This window comes from Crotalus tigris, unplaced genomic scaffold (genome assembly GCF_016545835.1).
Source record: "Crotalus tigris isolate CLP2741 ecotype Arizona unplaced genomic scaffold, ASM1654583v1 scf7180000017785.2122318, whole genome shotgun sequence".
NCBI lineage: Eukaryota > Metazoa > Chordata > Lepidosauria > Squamata > Viperidae > Crotalus > Crotalus tigris.
In genome coordinates this window covers 1,753,609-1,776,171 of record NW_024096634.1, presented here as the reverse complement: position 1 = coordinate 1,776,171, position 22,563 = coordinate 1,753,609, and the positions used below count along the sequence as shown (strand labels likewise).

Below are 22,563 nucleotides of genomic sequence, written 5' to 3'. Positions count from 1 at the left end.
TGAAATTGAATTCTGATTCCAAAACACTGTTTACCTTTTTCTCATCAGCTTTGTTGCAGAACTACATATTTATAATATCCTTTCACAATTGTAAGCAATGGTTTTCGCTCTTTTGTGAACAAAAGTGAGATTTTATACTAGAAGTGCCTAGCTTCCATTGAATTCACTCCCCTTCCTTCCACTTATCGCCACGCCAACAGCGCCTGGAGCCCATTAGGGGGCGGTACAAAAAATAAATCGAAGATGAAGGTCCTTCTTCGCAAATCTGTGGTTTGTTTTTCTTCCGCTCCCCTTTTCCAGCTTCCTTCCGGCTAGTATTGTTTATTTGAGTGATTGTAGGTGGCCGATAGTAAAGTCGACAGCCCTTTCTCGCAATTTTGTCCCTGCGTGACGCCATGGCGCTTTTTTCGATGCAGCAGGGGTTCGTCTCCGTCGTGCTGGTGCTTTGCCTATTCGTAGTGATGCCTAGGATATTCAGTGGGGGAGGGAAGTCTCCGCGGAATGCCAAAACCTCCTCTGGCCGGCCAGCTCCTCACCAGCCCCGACACGGTATCGTACCGGCGCCCATTTCTTCCCTCTTCCACACTCCGTCCCTTCGTGGCAGGCAAAGATGCCAGGGAGAGGGAGGGATATACTGCATCAAGTAGATATATATCTATTGATCTATCACTGGGTTTATTCTTCCAATGAATTAGATTTTGTTAACGAAAGGGGAACTGGTTATTGACGTCATAGAGCAAAGCAAATGGAAAAGCCTTATTTAAGCTGTAACTTGATGAAATTGCCATAACACTTCTGCTAATAAAAAGCTCTCTTCTTTCCCTAATTGTTTGGCTTAATGTCAGGGTTCCGTCTGCAATAAGGGGACATGTTAAAAGAAACTAGTCCTAAAGTGTCTTATAGAGAAGTTCCTTAATATTTACACCATGTTCAACTGTAGCTGGAATTACTTAGAGAAACTGGTCCTTCCATAGGCTAGGTCAGCCTTTCTTGGCTCATGTCCCTATTTGTTGGGTTATTATGCCGTTTCTAGACAGCTTGGCCAGTATGAGCTAAGGAAAATGGTGTTTGTACTTCAACACATTTGGAAGGCACCAATATTGATCAGGTTGCTTTGGATTATTTCTTAGAAAGGAAAACAATTGCTTTTTTGTGTCATAGAGATGGCTTTTGGTGACTTTCACTGTCTCAAGGAAAAACATCCATGTTATCTTTATAATCATTCCTATCCCTTTTCTCACAAACTGTTAATAAAGCTAAAATAGTGCAGGGATTCTTATTAATGTGTTTGTTGACAGGAACTATCTATACATATACAGTGGGGCAAAAAAGTATTTAGTCAGCCACCAATTGTACAAGTTCTCCCACTTAAAAAGATGAGAGAGGCCTGTAATTGTCATCATAGGTAGACCTCAACTATGAGAGACAAAATAAGAAAACAAATCCAGACAATAACATTGTCTGATTTGGAAAGAAATTATTTGCAAATTATGGTGGAAAATAAGTATGTGGTCACCTACAAACAAGCAAGATTTCTGGCTCTCACAGACCTGTAACTTCTTCTTTAAGAGGCTCCTCTGTCCTCCACTCATTACCTGTATTAATGGCACCTGTTTGAACTTGTTATCAGTATAAAAGACACCTGTCCACAACCTCAAACAGTCACACTCCAAACTCCACTATGGTGAAGACCAAAGAGCTGTCGAAGGACACCAGAAACAAAATTGTAGACCTGCACCAGGCTGGGAAGACTGAATCTGCAATAGGCAAGCAGCTTGGTATGAAGAAATCAACTGTGGGAGCAATAATTAGAAAATGGAAGACATACAAGACCACTGATAATCTCCCTCGATCTGGGGCTCCACGCAAAATCTCACCCCGTGGGGCCAACATGATCACAAGAACGGTGAGCAAAAATCCCAGAATCACATGGGGGGACCTAGTGAATGACCTGCAGAGAACTGGGACCAGTGTAACAAAGGCAACCATCAGTAACACACTACGCCGCTGGGAACTCAGATCCTGCAGTGCCAGACATGTCCCCCTGCTTAAGCCAGTACATGTCCGGGCCCGTCTGAAGTTTGCTAGAGAGCATTTGGATGATCCAGAAGAGGATTGGGAGAATGTCCTACGGTCAGATGAAACCAAAGTAGAACTATTTGGTAGAAACACAACTCGTCGTGTTTGGAGGAGAGAGAATGCTGAGTTGCATCCAAAGAACACCATACCTACTGTGAAGCATAGGGGTGGCAACATCATGCTTTGGGGCTGTTTCTCTGCAAAGGGACCAGGACGACTGATCCGTGTACAGGAAAGAATGAATGGGGCCATGTATCGTGAGATTTTGAGTGCAAACCTTCCATCAGCAAGGGCATTGAAGATGAAATGTGGCTGGGTCTTTCAGCATGACAATGATCCCAAACACACCGCCCGGGAAACGAAGGAGTGGCTTCGTAAGAAGCATTTCAAGGTCCTGGAGTGGCCTAGCCAGTCTCCAGATCTCAACCCCATAGAAAACCTTTGGAGGGAATTGAAAGTCCGTGTTGCCCAGCGACAGCCCCAAAACATCACTGTTCTAAGGAGATCTGCATGGAGGAATGGGCCAACATACCAGCAATAGTGTGTGCCAACCTTGTAATGACTTACAGAAAATGTTTGACCTCTGTCATTGCCAACAAAGGATATATAACAAAGTATTGAGATGAACTTTTGATATTGACCAAATACTTATTTTCCACCATAATTTGCAAATAAATTCTTTCCAAATCAGACAATGTGATGGTCTGGATTTGTTTTCTCATTTTGTCTCTCATAGTTGAGGTCTACCTATGATGACAATTACAGGCCTCTCTCATCTTTTTAAGTGGTAGAACTTGCACAATTGGTGGCTGACTAAATATTTTTTTGCCCCACTGTAGTGTACTTCAGCACATAAATCCCAGATTACAGTCCTAGTTTTTATTAACTGGCTTTGGATTTAACTGACTCTGAATTATTAAAATGTTTATTCTGTAGGCACAGCTGAGAAAATTCTGCATACACCAACAAATTTTGAAACTCCTGAAAGTAAAACATATCAAAGCATCCAGCAAATGAGAAATGCAATGGAGAAGGAGTTGAAGACTGAACGGACTAGAGACAACCGCAAAGACTTTGCATTAACCCTAATGCCGCTATATGCTATTAGCGCGGGTGTGTTTGCTTTATACAAATTCTTAAAGGTAAATATTTTAAAAAAATCAAAAGTGGACTACAAGGTGGAATTATTTTGTAATAAGCACGTATATAAATATATCTTATTTTGCCCAATATATGGTATCACATAGAAATTCAAGTTTTCTTATCTTAGTAAATGTTGAGGTAAAAGTTAAAATATCATGGCACATATAATCTAATGAAAAGTACCAGTATACAGGAGGAGTGCACAACTTGCATCTCCAGGTCTGCTTGTATTTTCTGCATGATTTTTGTGGCAGCTCCTAGGACCTTTCAAAATACTTTTTGAGACAAAATTGGAAAATAATGAAAATATGAGAAGTAATTAAATTTGCTATATTTTAAATTAAATTGCATTTTGTTCTTATGTTGCTAACTTTCTGGAATTTGCATTATGCAATTGAAAGCATGTAAAGTCTTGACCTGAAAAAGGTGGGATCTTTTATAATTTACTTTATAATTGTACTATAAAGTTTACAATAAAATTATAATTTTATTATAATTTACTTCATCTGAATATTCTGGATTGCTATTGACTTTATTTTATTAAAGTACTGAAACTAAACAAAACACGCTAATGTAGGAATATTTTGGAATATTCTGTAAATATTTTGTTTATATAGTACTGTTACTTTATTAGTCTTACATATTTGAGGCTATTACAGAAATTGTTTTATGATTTTATAGATGAAATCACAGGAAGAAAATTTATCAAAAAAAGAAAAAAATGCAGAAGAAAAAACAAAAGAAACAGGTAAGAATTGGGTTAAAATGTTTGCTTATAGTTTTTAAATCTTTATTGACCTAGTACAAATTATCAAATGTTAACTTAGAATTGAGATTTATACATGAGTTCATTAACCACAGCTTCCCATTCCAATTTTTATTATTGCTTCATTGTTTAATTGGCAAGTGGAAAACTTTTTGTCTTCAAAGTACAGTTTTGTGGTGAAAAATTCTCTGTTCATCCAGAGAACAACTTCTTATCCAAAGAGAATAATGTCTTGCAAAGAAAAAAAAGCTATGTGGAATAGTGTTTCTTTAACTTTTCATGATTAACATTCTTTTAAAAAGGCAGAACTCATGTTGTTCCTAATTGCAGCAGATGAGTGCAACAGCTTTTTGGAGACAAAGAAGAGGCTTGATTTTTCAGATCAGAAAATGGCATAGATAAAAGCTTTAATAATTCATATGAAAAGAGATTCACCTACCTGGAGAATCCTGATAAATAATATGTCTTAGACCCTGACATAATGTTCAAAGTGAATAAAGACATTCAAGATGAAATGACCCATTTACTAGGCAGAAGTAACTTGTGCTCTTTAAATATTCCTTATTGGGCTGAGAAGGATCACCAATATTTATAGAGAAATATATACTTGAGTTCTTTTCATACCAGGTATGCTTATTGTGAGGTTCCTATTTCAGTTCCTTGCTGGAATGGAAGTTCTATTGCAGTAAATTTTTCCCTTGGCAATATGGAATCATATCTGACTTCATAAACACATAAGCTATTTAGCAAAGTTCTTTTGGCAGCTAAACAATGACATTTCATTTTAATTATTAAGCAATATTTTTTTTCAACTCTGGAGAAACAATATACTGCATAACTGCATACAAAATGGTTTAATCAGCATTCTATTCTAACTGAAAAAAAGTACATTGTTTATATAGAAGTACTATTTGAGAATAAGTTTGGAATTGATATATGAATAATCTTAAATTCAATAAAACAGACTGCTAATTAGGCCAAATTGTATATACCATGACAATGTAAATATAACTTCAGAGAAATACAACATTAAAGTGTATCTAAATGGGGCATTCATTAGATTGATTTTATTGGGACAAAATCAGTTTAAATTCCTCTTCAGTGCATTGTGGTTTTGTAGTAATTTTGTTTGAAGGGTTCCTTGGTGGTCTCCTTGTTTTCTTGCAGACATTTTATTATCCTAACTAGGTAACAACATCTGTACTAGTAAGGAGCCCAAACAGCACTCCTTATTAACAATGATAATGTTACCTAGGTAGGGTAATGAAATGTCTGCAAGAAAACAAGCAAGCTCAGAGCATCAAGGACCCCTCATTTCAACCCTGAGCTACAAATATTCTCTTCATTGATCATTTTGTTTGTTACAAATGGTACTTCATTTTCAGTTCAAGCCTTCAAATCTTTTTAAAATCATTTTTGAAAAAATCTAAGGCAGTGGTTCTTAACTTTTTTGAAAGAATCGCCCCCTTGAGCCAATGAGGAAGTTGTCATCGCCCCCCTCCCCCAACATAACCTCTCAATCACAACATAGGAAATAATTCTTCAATTTATGCAAACACTTGTTTTATCTTCTTTAAAATTGTCTTCAGGACATATTGATGCAAATAATTTATTTCCAATCTTTTTCCCATATGTCAACTGTGTGAAAAATTTTGGTGCCACCCGTCACTTTATTCCCAAACTTCGTGATACATATATTTCATTATTATCTTATTTATTCAAGACACTTAAATGTAATGACCACTTTGAAAACAAAATTCAATTGCAAGAAATGCCCGAAAAGAAAAACAGTAATATTTAATGATTGAATTACAAGTAAAATTTAAGATGCAAAAAGAAATATAAAAAGGGTAGAGATTGCTCTGCAACGCGCATGAAGATAAGCAATGTGTATTCATATATGTACGGCGTTCTGTATTGAAGCTAGCTGGAGGAACATTTGAAAACACAATTCAATCCACTAATAGCGAGCAATCTGATGTTTTTGTATGACAGATATACAGCAATTCACTGTATGAAAAAATCTCAAAAGTGTCCCCCAAACTTCTCGCTCCATTGCCCCCATATCGCCCCCTTTTTGTTCCTTCGCCCCCACATTGCCCCTTTTTGTTCCAATGCCCCCCTGAAAAATGAAATCGCCCCCTGGGGGGCAATATCGCCCAGGTTAAGAACCACTGATCTAAGGCATAAAACAGTCTGTTTTAGAACCCAGTAGGAATTCCTTCATGTGTGTTTATTAGAAAAATATTTTTTCAGATCCTACAATCTGAATAGAACTGTAGCTATTATACTTCCACCTCTGCCTGTTGCTTTACTTTTTTGTTTAATCTTAAAGATGTTTGATTTATGCTAGCTTTTAAAAAGTGTATATTCTCACTTTAGAGCATCAACTTTTGGAATTGGAGCAACATCTTGCACAAACAGAAAAAATGTTAAATTCATTATTGACTCAGTTAGATCCACTTTCAAGCTGGTGAGTCAAATAGATTAAATCAAAGCATTTAATTTAAATGTTATGTTGTTTATCTTCAGATATGGGAACGAGATCTGGGAGATCATGTTTGTGAACTTAAAATAAGAACAGAATGCCAATATATCACGGATGGCATATTTTCTCCTATTTTTTGCAATGCTTATTACAACTGATATTTCACTGAGACAATTTTACCCCTTTTAGGGGTAAAAAGGAATAATTAGAATTTAAAGGTGCCATCACTGCTTTTTAACCATTTCTTTTGAGCACATAATTTGTATTTATTTTTGAAAAACTTAACACAGTGAATAGAAATATAATGAATTTTATATTAGACTGATTTTCACCTAATATTGTGTGTGGCTGATTAGAAATGAGCAATGTAATCTTAATTTGAATTTTAGTTTCATTTAAGTAAAATATAGTTAATGTGGTTGATCTAAATTTACCAATAATACAAAATAATTCAACATTATTTTAATGGATTTGTAATTATTTTCTGTCCTGATCAATTAAATCTGATACAGCTTTTTGGCTTTTCAGTATTAATACTTTGGCTTTTGAGCAGAAAGATGAAATTATGGAACAACTTGAGTCCATTAGAAAGCTGATGAAAGAAAGTGGATTAGACAAATCAGCCATGAAACCACAAGGTACTTTTGGAGGATTTTACACTCTCTAATAAAGTACTACTAGATATCTTGATCATTATTTTTAAGCAGGTTTTCCTTCTCTAACAAGTGTTGCAATAATCTGCATATTCTTTTGTGCATATGAATTGGCTTGTTCCATTTTATCTATTTCAAAGTCCCAAGCCAAGGCTAGAGCTTTTACTGTTTCTTGCTACCTAACTACCATATTATATATGACCTATTAACTTGCTTTTTGAGTAAACTGCAACAACTTGCTTTATGATTTAATAGATAACATAACTGGTGATCTATCAAACTATTGCAATGCACTCTCTATTGTAAGGAAAACAAAAGTTTCTAATTTTCTGGTAGTAAATTGGTTTAATTGCAAAAACAGGAACCTAATTGTAATGTTGTGTTCCAATTTCCTCTTGTGTGTATTAAGATATTAGCCACCATACATGCCAAGAGAAGCTTGAAGATCTAATACAGTCATTCAGCGAACATCTGGAAGCAAAAATAGATGAGGATATTTATGAAAAATGTGAGCATGATACCATATTTGAAGATATGGAAGAGTTTTATGGTATAAAAAAGTATCAGCATTTTGATCATGAATACTTACTTAGTACCATGGAAAAACCAAAGAAGATGGAAATAACCAATCAAGATATAACAGAATTAAATATTGGGTTAAGAAGACGTCTTAGGAACTAATGAACGAATTGTAATGAATATTGTCATACTATACAACACATTTAAAAATTTTAAAATATATTCACCATAACTGCTGTATGTTTTAAAATGATATATTTATGAACATTTTCTATTTATTCTGAATAAAATAATCTCTGCATATACTGCACTGAAAATTCTACCCAGTATCTTAATAACACAGATTCTTTTTAAAGTGTGGGCAGGGCCACAAATAATATTGTAAGTTTATGTCATATGGCTCTGCAGAAATTATTTGCAACTAATATGGAATCTTATCAGTTGCTTTACTTTGCATTTCAGTGTAACTTTAGTATGGATTCTAATTCTGATATTCTCTTTTTTTTTCAAACAGTGGAAACAGGTTTATTTCTTTGAGACAAACTATATTTCTTTACATTAAATATCAATAAGTCTTAGATTTTATTGGTAACTGAGTAGTACTGAAAATATAAAATGGAGCAGTTAAATATAATGTATGCATTATGATAGCTAATTATATGATGAATTGCCAACCACATTACCTTGATGCTACTATTGTGCTTAATTTAGTAATTGCTGTCATTTAATCTGGTGATTTTTTCAGGCTATTGATGCAAGTTTGACCATGTTATGTAGTTCCAAAATCCTTATAGATGATTGATTGATTGATTGATTATTTATTTATTTATTTTTCTAAACTGCCCATTTCCCTCAAAGAGGGGCTCTGAGTAGTGATATACTTATGTTCCATCTGTTTTCTCAGGGAATAATGTGAGAATAGTTGCTATAAGTATTATGGCATTTTCTGTAGAAGTCATATAGCAGAACATCACCATAGACTCTATAAGGGTAGATTCTTTTTTCAAAGCTGGTTTCATAATTTATTGCAAATTGAATCCCTATAAAGCTCTTCGATATTCTTAAATTAATTGATGTACCAGGGCAATTTCCCATCTTGTAGAAATTCTGTGACATTGAGTTTGTTCAGAATCCTTTCCTTAAACTTCATTGTGGTGCGCTTATAAAATAAGGTCAGTAATGCCTCTGGAGAATATCCATAACAGCAATTTGTCAACAGTGCCCCATTGCCGGGAAATTCAATAGCTGTCAGAATGTTAGAGAGGTATGTCTCATAGTAGAAAATTTAATTTTAGATAATAATGGAGGTATTTTGTCCTTTATTGAAAGTTAACACTGGCAACATATTTTTCATTTAAACCCAGATGAGAGTGGATTGGCCTGATCTAAGGCCTGTCTATACAACTGCTAAAACATTCTCCCCTCCAATAAACACAATTTCTAGTATAAAATCTGACATGGAGTTTGCTAGCAATATCTAGTAAATTGGTAGGCCAGTACTATACTTCTTTAAAAATATGGTGTATCTTTTCAGCTGCTCTTGAAAATGATAATAAATATAGCCAAGCCACATTCTGTGGTATATAAACTATTTATCAGTAGACAATTTAATTGCATAAATCAAATTATGGGTTGCATGAGGTAGATAAGTCAGAGTATTGTACATCAGTCAGAATGGTTTTGTATGAATTAGGAATGGATTATTTCTCTTCTACACCCCTTCCTAAGTTTAAGAACTAAAAATATAGTCAATTTAGGGCTGCTTTTGTCAGTATGAATGGTTTCCCAATGTATAGAATATGAACAAATAGCCAGACTCAGATTATCCTACTTTGGACACATACCAAAACCTAGCTGTCTGAATAAAGTTTTAATGCTGGGAAAAGAGGAAAGAGAAGAGGATGACCAGCAGTCAAGTGGATGGACTCAGTTACAGTGGCAATGAGTGAAGATGTGAAGACCTAAACTTTAGATCCTAAAGGAACGGGTTAGGTGCAAATTAGAGATCTGTCATCATGGAGAAATTCTATATAGTTAGAAGTTCACACCAATTTGTTCATAACTAGGCTTTGTGAGAATTCTGAGAGCTGAAATCCATATACATAAAGAACTCCAGGTTGTGGAGGATTGCTTTCAACTACTGGCAATAGTCCGTGTAACTCATGATTTATGCAATGAAAAACAGGATCATCTGGGTTTGCTGCAGCATATTTGGCATTTATTGCGACTTTACTACTCTTTAGAGAAACTCTGGGGAAAGAATAAGGAAAGGAACTACAACTATTTTTTATAAAACACTGGATATCTTTTATAAACTTTTTGCTGAAAATGGATAAAAATGAACTGATTTTGGGATTTGTTTAAAAAGTTTGCTTATGGGAAGAAGGTAACTATGATACGCAATATGACAGTGAAGATGGTTGCTTGTTCGCTATGTTTAACTGCTGCAAAGATCAGAATTTGTTGCTTTTATGTTTTTGTTATTTAATTTTAATTTTCTTTTATAATATTTTTTTTATTTCTACTATGTTTCTGTAGTTTTTAAAATCTTTGTACAATCTTCTTTTAATAAAATTATTCATACAAAAATAGAGAAAGGACGAGGAAGCTGAGTCTGTCCAGAATTATTCATTTGCCACACTGAGGTCCAGATAACGGCCAATTGTTAAAAGATGAACGAATTGTAAAAAGTATCCAAACCAACCCATGAAACAGAATCTTTACGGATTAACAAACACTGGTGTAATATAATTCTCACAATCTGCTGCCCTTTGATGATTTTCGAAATTACTGGGAGTCCTGTTAAGCGGAAGAAAGCAGAACTTGGGAGAAACGTACATCGTAGCAAACAGGTTCTTCCTAAACAAAAACCAGACGGAAATCAGGAAAAGGAAAACCTGGTTAGAGAACGCTCATCAAACTCTCCGGGAGACACGAAAAAGACGGCGAGAGAGATAGCTGGACGACTGGGACCGAGCGAGAAAAACGTAGGTGGGAAAAGAGAGGGGTCGGTCACTCGCGTTTCTTCCCCGTTTCGAGGTCACTTTCTAATTTTCAAAGCGTTACGCGGGGGAAAAGAAAGCGTTTCGGCCTGTTTACTAGGAACCTTGGCAACCATGGCGGCGTGCGCGCGTCCCTCAGGAGAGGCAATCAGACGCGGGCCGAATATTCTGCCATTAAAAAACAAAACAAACAAGCCTGCGACTCCTTAATCTAGCTGTAAGGCGAAAACAGTTGGGGATGTCTATTTCGCCCTTCGCTCTCCTGACTTTGTACGGCTGTTAAGAGTTATTTTACAGAAACAAGCAGGGTCAACTCGTATAAGGAAGTGTCTGCCTCTGAACACACTGCGTGTTTTCGGCGTACAAGGGATTTTGTCTGATAGATATTGAGCTGGTTCCTATCCGCGAAATCCTCAGTTTGGCTTAGATCGCTAGGAAGTCAGTTGACAGCCAGTTCTCGAGAAAACAGGTCTATGTTCTGTTCTATTTTGAATGAGAAAATATGGATACTTTCAGCAGGACTTCTAAGGGGTAGAACTTCTTGCTGCCCCAGCTTCTGATTTGAAGTTTTGATGCAAGTCAGATATTAATTATTTTTAAATAACTTAAGCCAGGTAACATAATATTCCTTCCCCCCTCCTATTTTCCCCACAACAACTCTGGGAGGTGAGTTGGATGGAGAGAGAGTCACTCGATCAAAGTCACCCAGGCTCCTGGTTTATAGGCCAGCACCTTAACCACTACACCAAACTGACTCTCCTATGCCTCCTGATCAATTCTGCCTGTTCCTCTTTTGAAACAGGCACTCTGCAAAATGAATCTAGAGAAAACTCTACAGTATCTTTGTATTGTTCTCTGTACTACCTTTTCCTTCCATCCACACACACATATCTGCTGAAGTAAAAATATGAATATTGCTTATTATAGGTCTATAATCTTTAGAGAGGAGTTTTTCAACATACCTAGGTGTGAACACAGATCTGCCTGGCTTTCTTTAAAACAGCCACATCTTCTCTAGCGCCATATTGTGGCTGCAGATACTTTTTCTAGTACCATATGGTGGGTGGCTGTAGTCTTTTCTAAAATTGAAGTAATATTGGTATAAATTCTAGCTGATCATCCATCTCTGATCGTATTGTCAGTCTTCTGTAGATATTGTACCTATAAGTATTTTATTATATGACTTTAAGAGCAAAATCTTGTAATATTTTATTTCTCAATTACTTAAACTTTGGTTTATGTGTTAAAAAATATGTGTCTTCAGAGCCACCAACATGCAGGACTGGTTTAAATTACTGTAGCAAGCTTCTGATGGGATTGGAAAATGACATTCATTGAAACTTTTCCTTGTAATAAATTCTGCTCAATGCTTTTGAACAGAATTTCAATTCAATAGAAAATATATTTAAAGTGAAAGAAATACTTCTTTTATTTTGTTGAAATTCTTCTTATTGGATCTGATCTTCCCTCACCAGTCACCTTTATAATTTTACTTTTCAGCTCCATTTTAAGTTATAAACAGTTCAGATGGACTTGGAGATTAAAGGAATTGCAGCACCTCCAAAAAGACAAGTTCTACTGTCCTCTCAGGTAAATTTAAAATTAAGTTTACAAAATTGAAAAATGAATGTTAATTTTTAAAACATTAATAAATGTCCATAATTAAAATAAAACTAAGTCAAAGTTTTAAAAATGATGTATATTAGTTATATGTATATAAAGCTATGAATTACGGAATGCAAACTTCAAAATCACTGTGCCTTGTGATCAGAAACATGTATGCATCTATTAACTACAGAGAAACAAAACCATACCGCAGGTATACATCATTAAAACCTGGTTTTGTTGTGTATGTCTGTTTGAGAATTCCCTCTCTAATAAACAAAGTGTCTCCTCCTGGTTTGGAGCATCGCACTGAGGTAGGGCTGGGGGAGTGATTCTTATTATCCAAATGTCTCTGCTAGCCTTTAGGAGTTCTGCTTCAGACATAGCCATATATGAGACTTTGTGAGATTGGGCCAAGGAATCAATATGAACTGCTTCTTGCTTATTTTTCCCCCTGTAGTTTAGCAGCAACCCTGCCTAAACTCTTTGACTGACGTTATCTCTCATTTCACCAGGTTAAGTAGAGTGGGGACACTCTAAGTTCCTTCCCTTAAATGTTGCCATTAAGTGAGATCTAGGAAACACACCTTCTTTCTATTAGACCCTACTCTACAGAATACCTACCTTCCCACTGAGATCTGGCAAGAACTCCTCTCCTAGCCCTTTAGAGGGCCTTGAAAAGCTCAAGCATTGGGGTAGAGTGAGGGTGAAGCCCAGTGAAGTTGAGTGTTGATGTGTGAAGGAGTGTATTATTTGAGCCCCAGAACTTACTCTTTCAAATAGCAAGCCAAAGTACTTGTTCAACTATCTGCTTGAAAGGGCAAGTTGATATGTTTTTTCCCAAATAATTTGAAAGAAATATGTATATTGTAATATTTATAGATTATCTCCAAAATATAAGAAAATATGATGAAATAGTAAAAGGAGGAGGAAGGTTATCCTACCCCATGAGATATTTATGTTACCTCCCAGGGCTCTGGATACCATACTTCAGGACAAAATTAAATAATCTTAATTTTTATTTAGCTGTATTAAAAAAGAATCCATCAGAGTTTGGTAAAAGGTGCGTGGTTATGTAAATATTTGAAATAAATAAATAAATTCACTTTCTATAGACAAACTTGTCTATAGAACTGACACAACAGAACTGACCCAAACTCTACACAGAGTTAAAGTACAACAGAACTGACCCAAACTCTTTTAAAATCCTAGCTTCCATTCCCTTGGATTTCCCCTTGATTAGACTATAGTAAATTTAATATTTTTATGGTATTTCTTTGTTTCTTTTAAAAAATTATTCTTATTTATATTCAGAGTTTCATTAAGTATGGAGGAACATGAAAACAAACAAATAAATAAACAAAAGCTTTGTATTCTTTTTTCAGAGTTGGAGGCCAAACACAAGATTAAGCCATGGTCCTCGACCAGCAGAGTAAGTATTTTCCTTTAAAAAAAATTCTATGCAAATATAATATAATATTAATATGAAACAAATCAAACAGTTCAAAAGACATGTTTTTCCTTTAAAATATTTCTGAACTAGGGATGTCACATTTTGTTTGGCAGAGAGCTGAGAAGTGTCCTATGTTCTGACATCAAATCATATTTATGCTTTATAAATCATGTCAAATGTTTTACTGATGAAATTAAACTTGCTGAATGGTAGGTGGTAGTGTCAGATTCAGAAATTGTATAGTCTCATTAAAGGTTTCATTGGTTGAAAGTTCTGTGTTTTAAAATATTCAAGCAATATTTTTAACTCTAATGTCACATTGTTTATTTGCTAATATTATGTCAGAGCATGCACAGTCTTATTGTGCTGAGGTAACCCAGGAGTAAATACAGTAAACAGTAGTTTGTATTAAATGGTGGTTTATATTACACTATCTACAATATACACTAGGAACAAAATACATACACATGGTAATACAGTAAATTCCAACACACACTAGTTATAGCAGGAAACGGATAAGAGAGAAAGATTCCAGCAAAGCCTTCTCTTTTATACTCAGATTCTTAAAGACACAGATACAGGCTCTGCTGAGTCATTCCTATTATTGCATCAGCCACCTTATGTTACATTACATCATTACATAAGCTGTTTAGTCTTTAAATCATTATCCTGACACTCCTCCCATTTAAAGCCAAACAGCTGTTAAACCAAATGCTTTTACATTTACATTTTCCTCCATTTAAAGCTTAGTCAACATATCGGCTTGAACAATTGAACAATTTTTCTCTGTATACATTGCTGCCTTATACTGCAGTTCATTATTGTGTCCTTCCATTTATCCTTTTCTACTTTAGTTAACGATAACATTTCTTGATAATCATGGGGTTCATACCTTACATTATATGCTCTAACCCCACTTGCTGTGAATCAATCATGAGGTACACCTTTATTGCTGCGTTCAGACCTCTTGGGATCACATGTTCATGTGTTTCTGTTTCTCTTTTTATTTCAGGTCTATCCTCATCTGTCCCTACTATCTCTGACCTGCTATCCTATTCTTCCTTCATTGGGTTTTGTGTAGCCTCTCCTTCCTGAAAACTAACTCTACTTGTTGGCATGAACACCTTAGTGTTAGCATGCATCCTGTTCCAATTATTTTGCTCTGTGAAACTAGCAGACCTTGATATCACTACCTTCTTTGTTCCATCTGAAAATCTATATCCCTTGGAACCAGGCTCATATCCCACAAACCTAAATTTCCTAGCTTTTGTCTGTCCTTTCCTTCTGGTGCCTTTGGGAATATGCACCCAGGCATAACTGCCAAATGTCCTTAGGTGAGCCAATGAAGATTTCCTTCCATACAACATGTAATATGGAGTTTCATTGATAGCAACACTCCATACCCTGTTCACTAAATAGTTGGATGTTTTTATAGCTTCTCCCCAGTATGTGTTACTCATTCCTTCATCTGCTAGCAATGAATCCTTCATGGTCTGCAATATACTATTTCTCCTTTCAGCCACTCCATTTTCTGCTGTGTGTAAGGATTTGTATATCTATGCTTTATGCCTACATTTCTCATCCATCTTTGGAAATTATCAGACATGAACTCTGTTCCCCTGTCTGTTTGTAGCTGATATACCTTGTGGCCATACCTTCTCTCTACAAAGTTCACCCATTGCTTAAAGTTAAACTGTTGTAGAACTTCAGTTTTGTTCTTTAATAAGTAACAGAACCCATACCTAGTGTAGTCATCTACTAAGACTAGTATGTACCTAGCTCCTCCAAGAGAGGGCACCATAGGACCACTTAAATCAGCATGCACTAACTGCAAAACTCTGTTAGTTTGTCTCGTGCTTTTCTTATTTACAGGATACATACTAGACTTTGACTCCTTACAAATAGCACAATCCAAATATGTGTTGCATTGTTTGATTCTAAGTCCCTCAGCTAGATCTGGCATTCTCAGCAGCACTTTAAAACTTGCATGTCCTAGCCTTCTGTGTAATAAATGTACCAGTTATCATGCTTGGGAGTGTTCCTGCACAACCTTCCTGCTGTTTTTTTTAGTACATACAAATAATCCTGTTTAACACCTTGTGCACAAATCCTCCCATCTTTCCTTATAGCGTATTGACCCTTTGCAAACATTACTTCATATGTTGTCCAAGCTCGAAATACTGAGTAAATTATGGTCTAACTCTGGCACATATAATACATTATCCAGTGATTCTCTAATACCAGGTACATAAATTTTACCTTCCCCTTTAACAGCAGACTGTTGTCCATTAGCCAACCTAACAAATGCTTGCTTAGCTGGTCTCAGAAAACATTTGTGGGCCATTTGCAATATGCTGACTTGCCCCACCGTCCAATAACCAAGTGTTTTTCTTAGTTAACGTTGCTGCCAGGAAAAATGTTGGTTGTGTAGCTCTAGGATCTTGTTTTGCTGCTACTCTATTTCTCCTCTCAAGACAGCGTCTCTGGAGATGCTCTGTAGAACCACACTTGAAGCAGTGTTCCACCATGCAAACTTTCTCAGCTACTGTGCTGGCACCCTAGGACATAGCAGTTCTAGGCTTGGGCTGAGCGTTGTGGTCACTCTCCCTCTGCTGCCTTTCCAGATGTTTCTGTTCCTCCTCCAGCAACCAGCCAGTCAAATAACTCATGGTTAAGTCCTTTTCCTGCATGGACTCTAAACTTGCCACTAGGACATCCCATGAAATGTCCAATTAACTGAGCACCACATACACCTTATGTGACTCAGTGAAAGACATCCTTCTTTCCTGTAATTCTAGGAATGTCTTTCTCATAGACTGGAAATGTGTCGACTTGCTGTCTCCCGGTTTCAGCTATATAGCTCTCTTGTCAGCATTACTTTGCTGCTCACAGTCTCTCTCATGTACACACTATGCAAAGCTTCCCAGCACTCTTTAGCAACTGGAGACCCCTCACATGTATCAGCTGGCTATCCTCCAAATTCAGGATTATGTGGGCCAATGCTTTCTCATTATTTCTACAGTCCCCGTCATCTAGGACTGCAGGTGAATCGGTAACTATCATCCACAACTCCTCTCTTCTCAGTACATCTCCATTATCAGACTCCAGGAGAGGTTGTTTGTCTCATTCAGCTGAGATACTGCAAAACCTTTTCCCATTACGCTGATGGAAACTATGTTGCCTGCTTCTTCAAACCACCACAAACCATAACAAATCACAAGTCTCAACTCCTCTAGCTCTGGTTCAAACTCTCACTGGGTTCCTCCTCACTCTGGGCCCATAACTTGTCAGAGCATGCACAGTCTTATTGTTCTGAGGCAACCCAGGAGTAAATACAGTAAACAGTAGTTTGTATTAAATGGTGGTTTATATTACACTATCTACAATATACACTAGGAACAAAATACATACACGTGGTAATACAGCAAACTCCAAAACACAGCACTTACAGCAGGAAACGGATGAGAAAGAAAGATTCCAGCAAAGCCTTCTCTTTTATACTCAGACTCTTAAAGGCACAGACACAGACCCTGCTGAGTCATTCCTATTATCGCAACATGCACCTTATGTTACATTACATCATTACATAAGCTGTTTAGCCTTTAAATCATTATCCTGTTTAGCCTTTAAATCATTAAATCATTTTAGCAAATCATTAATTTGCTAATATTAATTTGAAGTAGCAGATTTCAAAGGGAGTTTGGCAAAAATTGGCATTCCTTTGCTTCCATATGCATGAAGTTCTGTGGCTAGATGCAATTGTTTGAAAAGTAAAATTGATTAATATTAGAATTCCTCAAATATATTTTTACTTTTATATCCCACCTTTCTTCTGGTAACTTAAAGCAGCATACACAGTATTCTTCACTTGCTCATCTATTTTTAGCTAGACATATTGATCTATTTTTTTCTGTTTTCTTTTTCTTGGTTTATTTTATTCTTCGATTGTTTTATTTTATTGTTCTCTTATTTTAAATTTCCTTTGTTTAAATTTCCTTTTTATGTCTTCATTTTTATTGTTGTAGGTTAGTGAGATGGGCAGCAAATAAACGTAATTTAATAATAATAATTCTGTTTTACTTAATTATTTAGCAATGTAGATCATTAATATTTATAGATCAAGAAGTAATACTCAAAGTTAGGAGCAACAGAGTATAATGTTTAGTTCTATAGAATAAAATATTATTTTAGAGTTTTGTCTGTAAAGTTTATAAGTATATTTGCATATGTGTAAAAACAATTTTGCTCAAACCTATGTAAATATATTTATCGGAAATATACCTAAAGATGTTTGGGAAAGAGTTGGGTGGGACTGAGAGTTTTATGTTAAGATATTGATTTAACAGCTAACCAGCTTATGTAATGTAAGATGTAAGATGTAATGTAATGATGAGAATGACTCAGCAGGGTTTGTGTCTCTTTAAGAGCATTTGTATAAATGGAAGGCTCTGCTGATGTGTACTCTGTCTTCCGTTTCCTGCTGTAATTGTGGTTTGTTGGATTCTGCTATATTAGCATGTGTATGTATATTGTTCCTGTTGTATGATATTGTAGATAGTGTAAGATAAACCACCATTTAATACAAACCACTGTTTACTGTGTTTACTCCTGGATTATCTCAGCACAATAAGACTGTGCATGCTCTGACAGGTTATGGGCCCAGTGAGAGTTTGAACCAGAGCCAGAGGAGATAAGGCTTGTGGTTTGTGGTAGTTTGTGGTGGTAGCAGGCAACATGGACTCGTCAGCGTAATGGGAGGAGGTTTCATAGTATCTCGTCTGAATGAGACAAACTACCTCTCCTGGTGTCTGAAAATGGAGATGTACCTGCGAAGGGGATAATAGTTACTGATCCATCTGCAGCCCTGGATGATGGGGACTGGAGAAAGAATGAGAAAGCATTGGCCAGCATAATCCTGAGTTTGGACGATAGCCAGCTGATACACATGAGGGGTCTCCAGTCTGTTAAAGAGTGCTGGGAAGCTTTGCACAGTGTGTACGTGAGAGAGACTGTGAGCAGCAAAGTAATGCTGACAAGAAAGCTATATAAGGCCTAACTGAAAACGGGAGAAAGCATGTCTACTTTACTTCCTGAAAAAAAATGGTCTGCTCTTTTTCTTTAATCCATTTTTAAAAATCATCAACCTTACTTTGAAGGAAAAAGTTGTGTGACATCTAAAAATCAAGTAAGTATTATAATTTTAAATTTCTAATTCTCTATAGGGTGCCATGTCTTGACTTGGGAAAGTTGGGAGATTCAGAAGATGAGGTAATAGCTATTTGTTCTTTTGGAAATTATTAAAAATATACAAATACTAAATATGACGGTTGCTAGAATGTAAATACTGGAACAGAAATGAAAACAATTCTCATGGAATGCCATAGTTTTTATTTATTTTTATCATCTTATTGTTAACTTACATTAACTTAGACCAGTGGTTCTCAACCTTTTTAATGCCGCGACCCCCAACCGGTCGTAAGTCGAGGACTACTCAACCGGTTGTAAGTCGAGGACTACTCAACTGGTGCAGCACTGTTTGCAGAATGGGACTTTTGGTGGGGTCAGTAGGGCAGAGACAGCCTGGACAATTCCTATTGGCTTTTGAAAGCCAATAGAATTAGACTCTATTCAAGAGAGTCTATTCTAATGGCTTTAAAAAGCCAATAGAATAAAAGGGAGTAGCACAGCTAAGGAAAAGGGGAAAAAAATGGCAGACTGCGTTGTTTGGCGACCCCCCGTGAAATGATCATTCGACCCCAAATGGGGTCCCGACCCACAGGTTGAGAACCACTGACTTAGACAAATGTGTAGTAAGTACTATGCATTCTGAGAACAAAAGTAACTGTTAATAATGGCAATTTGGATATTAAGATTAGATTTATCCAGAGTATGGAAAAAAGAATTACTAAGTATAATAATGCCCAATTTAGGCCAAATTAGCAATTGTACTACCATGATTGCTTGTTTTCACCCTAATTTCACAGTAATGGCCAAATCTGGCTGTACGTTCTACCTCGGCTTACTTTCTCTAATAAGCTACTAAGTCAGGAGATCATTTAAAAGTTTTAGAGTACTCTGATAAAGAAGGGTCTCCCTATGAAAGGGAGGATCTGGAAAAAATGATTTATATTTACATTTTATAGTTAGCACAACAAAGAACCTCTAAAAGTTGATTGGTTTAGAAATAATCATCTGTCCAATTGCATCATAGGAATTAACACATCCAATAATATGTGAGCATAGAAAATAGCATTGTATTAAAGTATATAAAAAAAGTAAAATATTAGCATGGGAAAACAAATCGTGAGTTCCATAGAGTCGATTGTGAAAAAATAGAATTTCAGTTAAGTTTAAACTTCCTAACATGCTCAGTTGAAAAAGAAAGCCTTTTGCCATTTAGCCTAAGAAAGTTCTTATCTTGCAGTTAGTTACAGCAAGTTGGTTGCCAAGAGAAAACTTCAGCATTCCATTTTTACAAAGATATGCTCAAAATGTAAACTAAATTTAAGAAGGTAAACCCATGTTAGTTTGGCAGCACAATAATATTACAAAACCCATAGTTCAAGTATTACAAAGTCCAACTTAAAGTGGACCTCAATAGGGAGCATATAAATTTAATACATTATTATTAATTATTTAACATTTTCCAATTATTGCTAAGATATTCCTTATACAGGTATTCCTCGACTTCTGACCACAATTGAGCTCAATCCTTCTGTTGCTTAAATGAGACATTGCTTAAATGAGTTTGCTCCATTTTTCTTTCTTGCCACAGTTGTTAAGTGAATCACTGCATTTGTTAAGTTAGGAATGTGGTTGTTAAGTGAAATCTGGCTTCTCCATTGACATTGAAGGTTACAAAAGGTGATCACATGATATCAGGACACTGCAACCAACATGAGTCAGTTACCAAGTGCCTGAATTTTGATCACATGACCATGTAGATGCTGCAATGGTCATAAGTGTGAAAAAGGGCCACAAGTCACTTTTTCAGTGCCACTGTAATTTCAAACTGTTGTAATCAAGGACTACCTGTATGTAGCTTTTTAGTTATCTGTGTGCATATTCAACCTGGCACACAAGCCCATAATAAGCAGTGGTGGAATTCAAATATGCGAACAACCAGACACTTCTGGAAGTCCATTCTGGGCCTGGGCAACAAAAAATTAGCTACCGGTTCTGCCGCAGGAGTGCAAACTGGCTGAATCCTACCACTGCCTCCCAGGTTTCGTCTTGGTTTTAACTCAAAGTAAAGGGAATTAAAAACAAAGAAAAACCAAATAATTCTTTAATTTCAGTGTTTAGATACAATTACCTGGTATCCATTATACTGTATATGTCTGATTTGTGATTAAATTCTTTACACATCAAAATAATATTGATGAGTAGCAAATCTGAGCAAGAAAACTCTTTAAGTAATTTGCCTATCTGTACTGGTGCTGGGTTACTAGGATGTGTTGCCATTATCTGAATAATCTAAACTTTCTGAATTTTTTAGATGAGTTTATTTGATTACATGTCTGTGGAGATTCTCAGTCATCCAGATCATGATTGTCCCAAAGGTGCTTTTCAAAAGGCAACTGGACTTTCTTAGTTTTTTCTTGAAAATGTTTCGCTTCTCATCCAAGAACCTTCAGAACTGAAGCTTCTTGGATGAGAAGCAAAACATTTTCAAGAAAAAATTAAGAAAGTCCAGTTTATTTGATTATAGTTAAATAAATGCTTTCTTATGTTTTAGGATGGGGATAATGGCTCACTTTACAATGCTGAACGACCTTACACTGGCCCTCCACGTCTATCTTCATCTTTTAGGGGGGCCACTCAATTACAAAGTACTCACACACTGTATCATAATATAGAACAGGTAAGTTGGCTTATTGAAGGAAATATTTTCAAGCATGATAACTCTTCCAGAAATAAATCACATCTAAATATATGAATCAGTGTACTTAAAATTATTAACATTTTTTAAAGAAAGATAATAGTCAACAGTTACATGATCACAGAATAACGCATAGGTTTTCATTTCTTCAAAATTCCTAAGCAGATGAGAAAGTAAAAATTAGAAAATATTGTGAGGAAAAAAAAAGAGATTGATTCCATTGCAGCTGTGGGATCTGTTATGGTCTTAAGATAAATAGGATAGATTCAATTTGTGCTCTATTTGGTGCTCTTATGCTTCAAATTCCTGAGTCATAATGACAGTTGTATAAGTGCTTTGTGTATTGGAGTACCTAATTTGTTTATTTTGAAATAGCAGTTACCATTCTTTGGTATTTTTATTAGTGAAAATAACTGAAATGTGCTGATTTTTTAAAAAAAATCCTTGATTTTTAAATAATATTTTGGATAGTGTGATCTTAGTTATTGTTCTACATATGTCCCCATCCAGATCTTGATCCAGTATGGAGTTTTATTTATGCTATCAATGTATTATATTCATTTTTAGAATCCTATTTTTAAACTCTGCCATAAAAAGTATTAAGACCTTATGTATGGTTAATAGAGGCCAGTATTTGAAAGAACCATTTATTATGATAAAATATCTGAGTGAACGGCACAATGAAAATGGTCCACATTTACCTTCTCCTAGATTACTAGATTTTGATATCAGAATTTAAAAATGGAAATCTTACTACCTGGTTATTTCTGAATCACAGTCAGTATGTTAGAATTGTATTTTGCTCTATAGTTCTGTTATTCTTACCTAGAAATAATTTCCCCTGTATAATAGGGTTTACTTTTAAATACAAACATAGGATTTGTAATTAATATTGTTAATATTAAGATATTCTGATTTTGTTCTTCATTATTAAAAGATATCACACTTTGTTGATTACTTTAAATAATGAATT

The 22,563-nt window shown here is 35.7% G+C and overlaps 2 protein-coding genes across 8 annotated transcripts in view; both read left to right on the top strand.

Moving 5' to 3' along the window:
• The first annotated feature begins 293 nt into the window (after positions 1-293).
• CCDC107 (coiled-coil domain containing 107) lies at positions 294-8,226 on the top strand. Its single transcript, XM_039342317.1, has 6 exons — positions 294-549; positions 3,016-3,221; positions 3,904-3,970; positions 6,371-6,461; positions 7,005-7,114; positions 7,539-8,226. The coding sequence occupies exons 1-6, from the start codon at positions 396-398 to the stop codon at positions 7,808-7,810; spliced, it is 900 nt and encodes a 299-aa protein (XP_039198251.1). The 5' UTR covers positions 294-395; the 3' UTR covers positions 7,811-8,226.
• A 2,185-nt stretch (positions 8,227-10,411) lies between these two features.
• Positions 10,412-22,563, top strand: part of CAPS2 (calcyphosine 2) — a 47,383-nt gene continuing 35,231 nt past the window's right edge. For 4 of the 7 annotated variants that reach the window (XM_039342315.1, XM_039342316.1, XM_039342314.1 and 1 more), the window contains exons 1-5: positions 10,412-10,635; positions 12,151-12,240; positions 13,641-13,687; positions 18,931-18,976; positions 21,447-21,572. In XM_039342315.1, coding sequence (XP_039198249.1) covers positions 12,178-12,240; positions 13,641-13,687; positions 18,931-18,976; positions 21,447-21,572 — 282 coding nt within the window. In that variant the 5' untranslated portion in view covers positions 10,412-10,635; positions 12,151-12,177. Of the gene's footprint in view, positions 10,640-10,713; positions 10,868-10,899; positions 10,921-12,150; positions 12,241-13,640; positions 13,688-18,930; positions 18,977-21,446; positions 21,573-22,563 lie in introns of those variants that run through there. The other 3 variants (XM_039342311.1, XM_039342313.1, XM_039342312.1) reach the window with 3 other exon arrangements.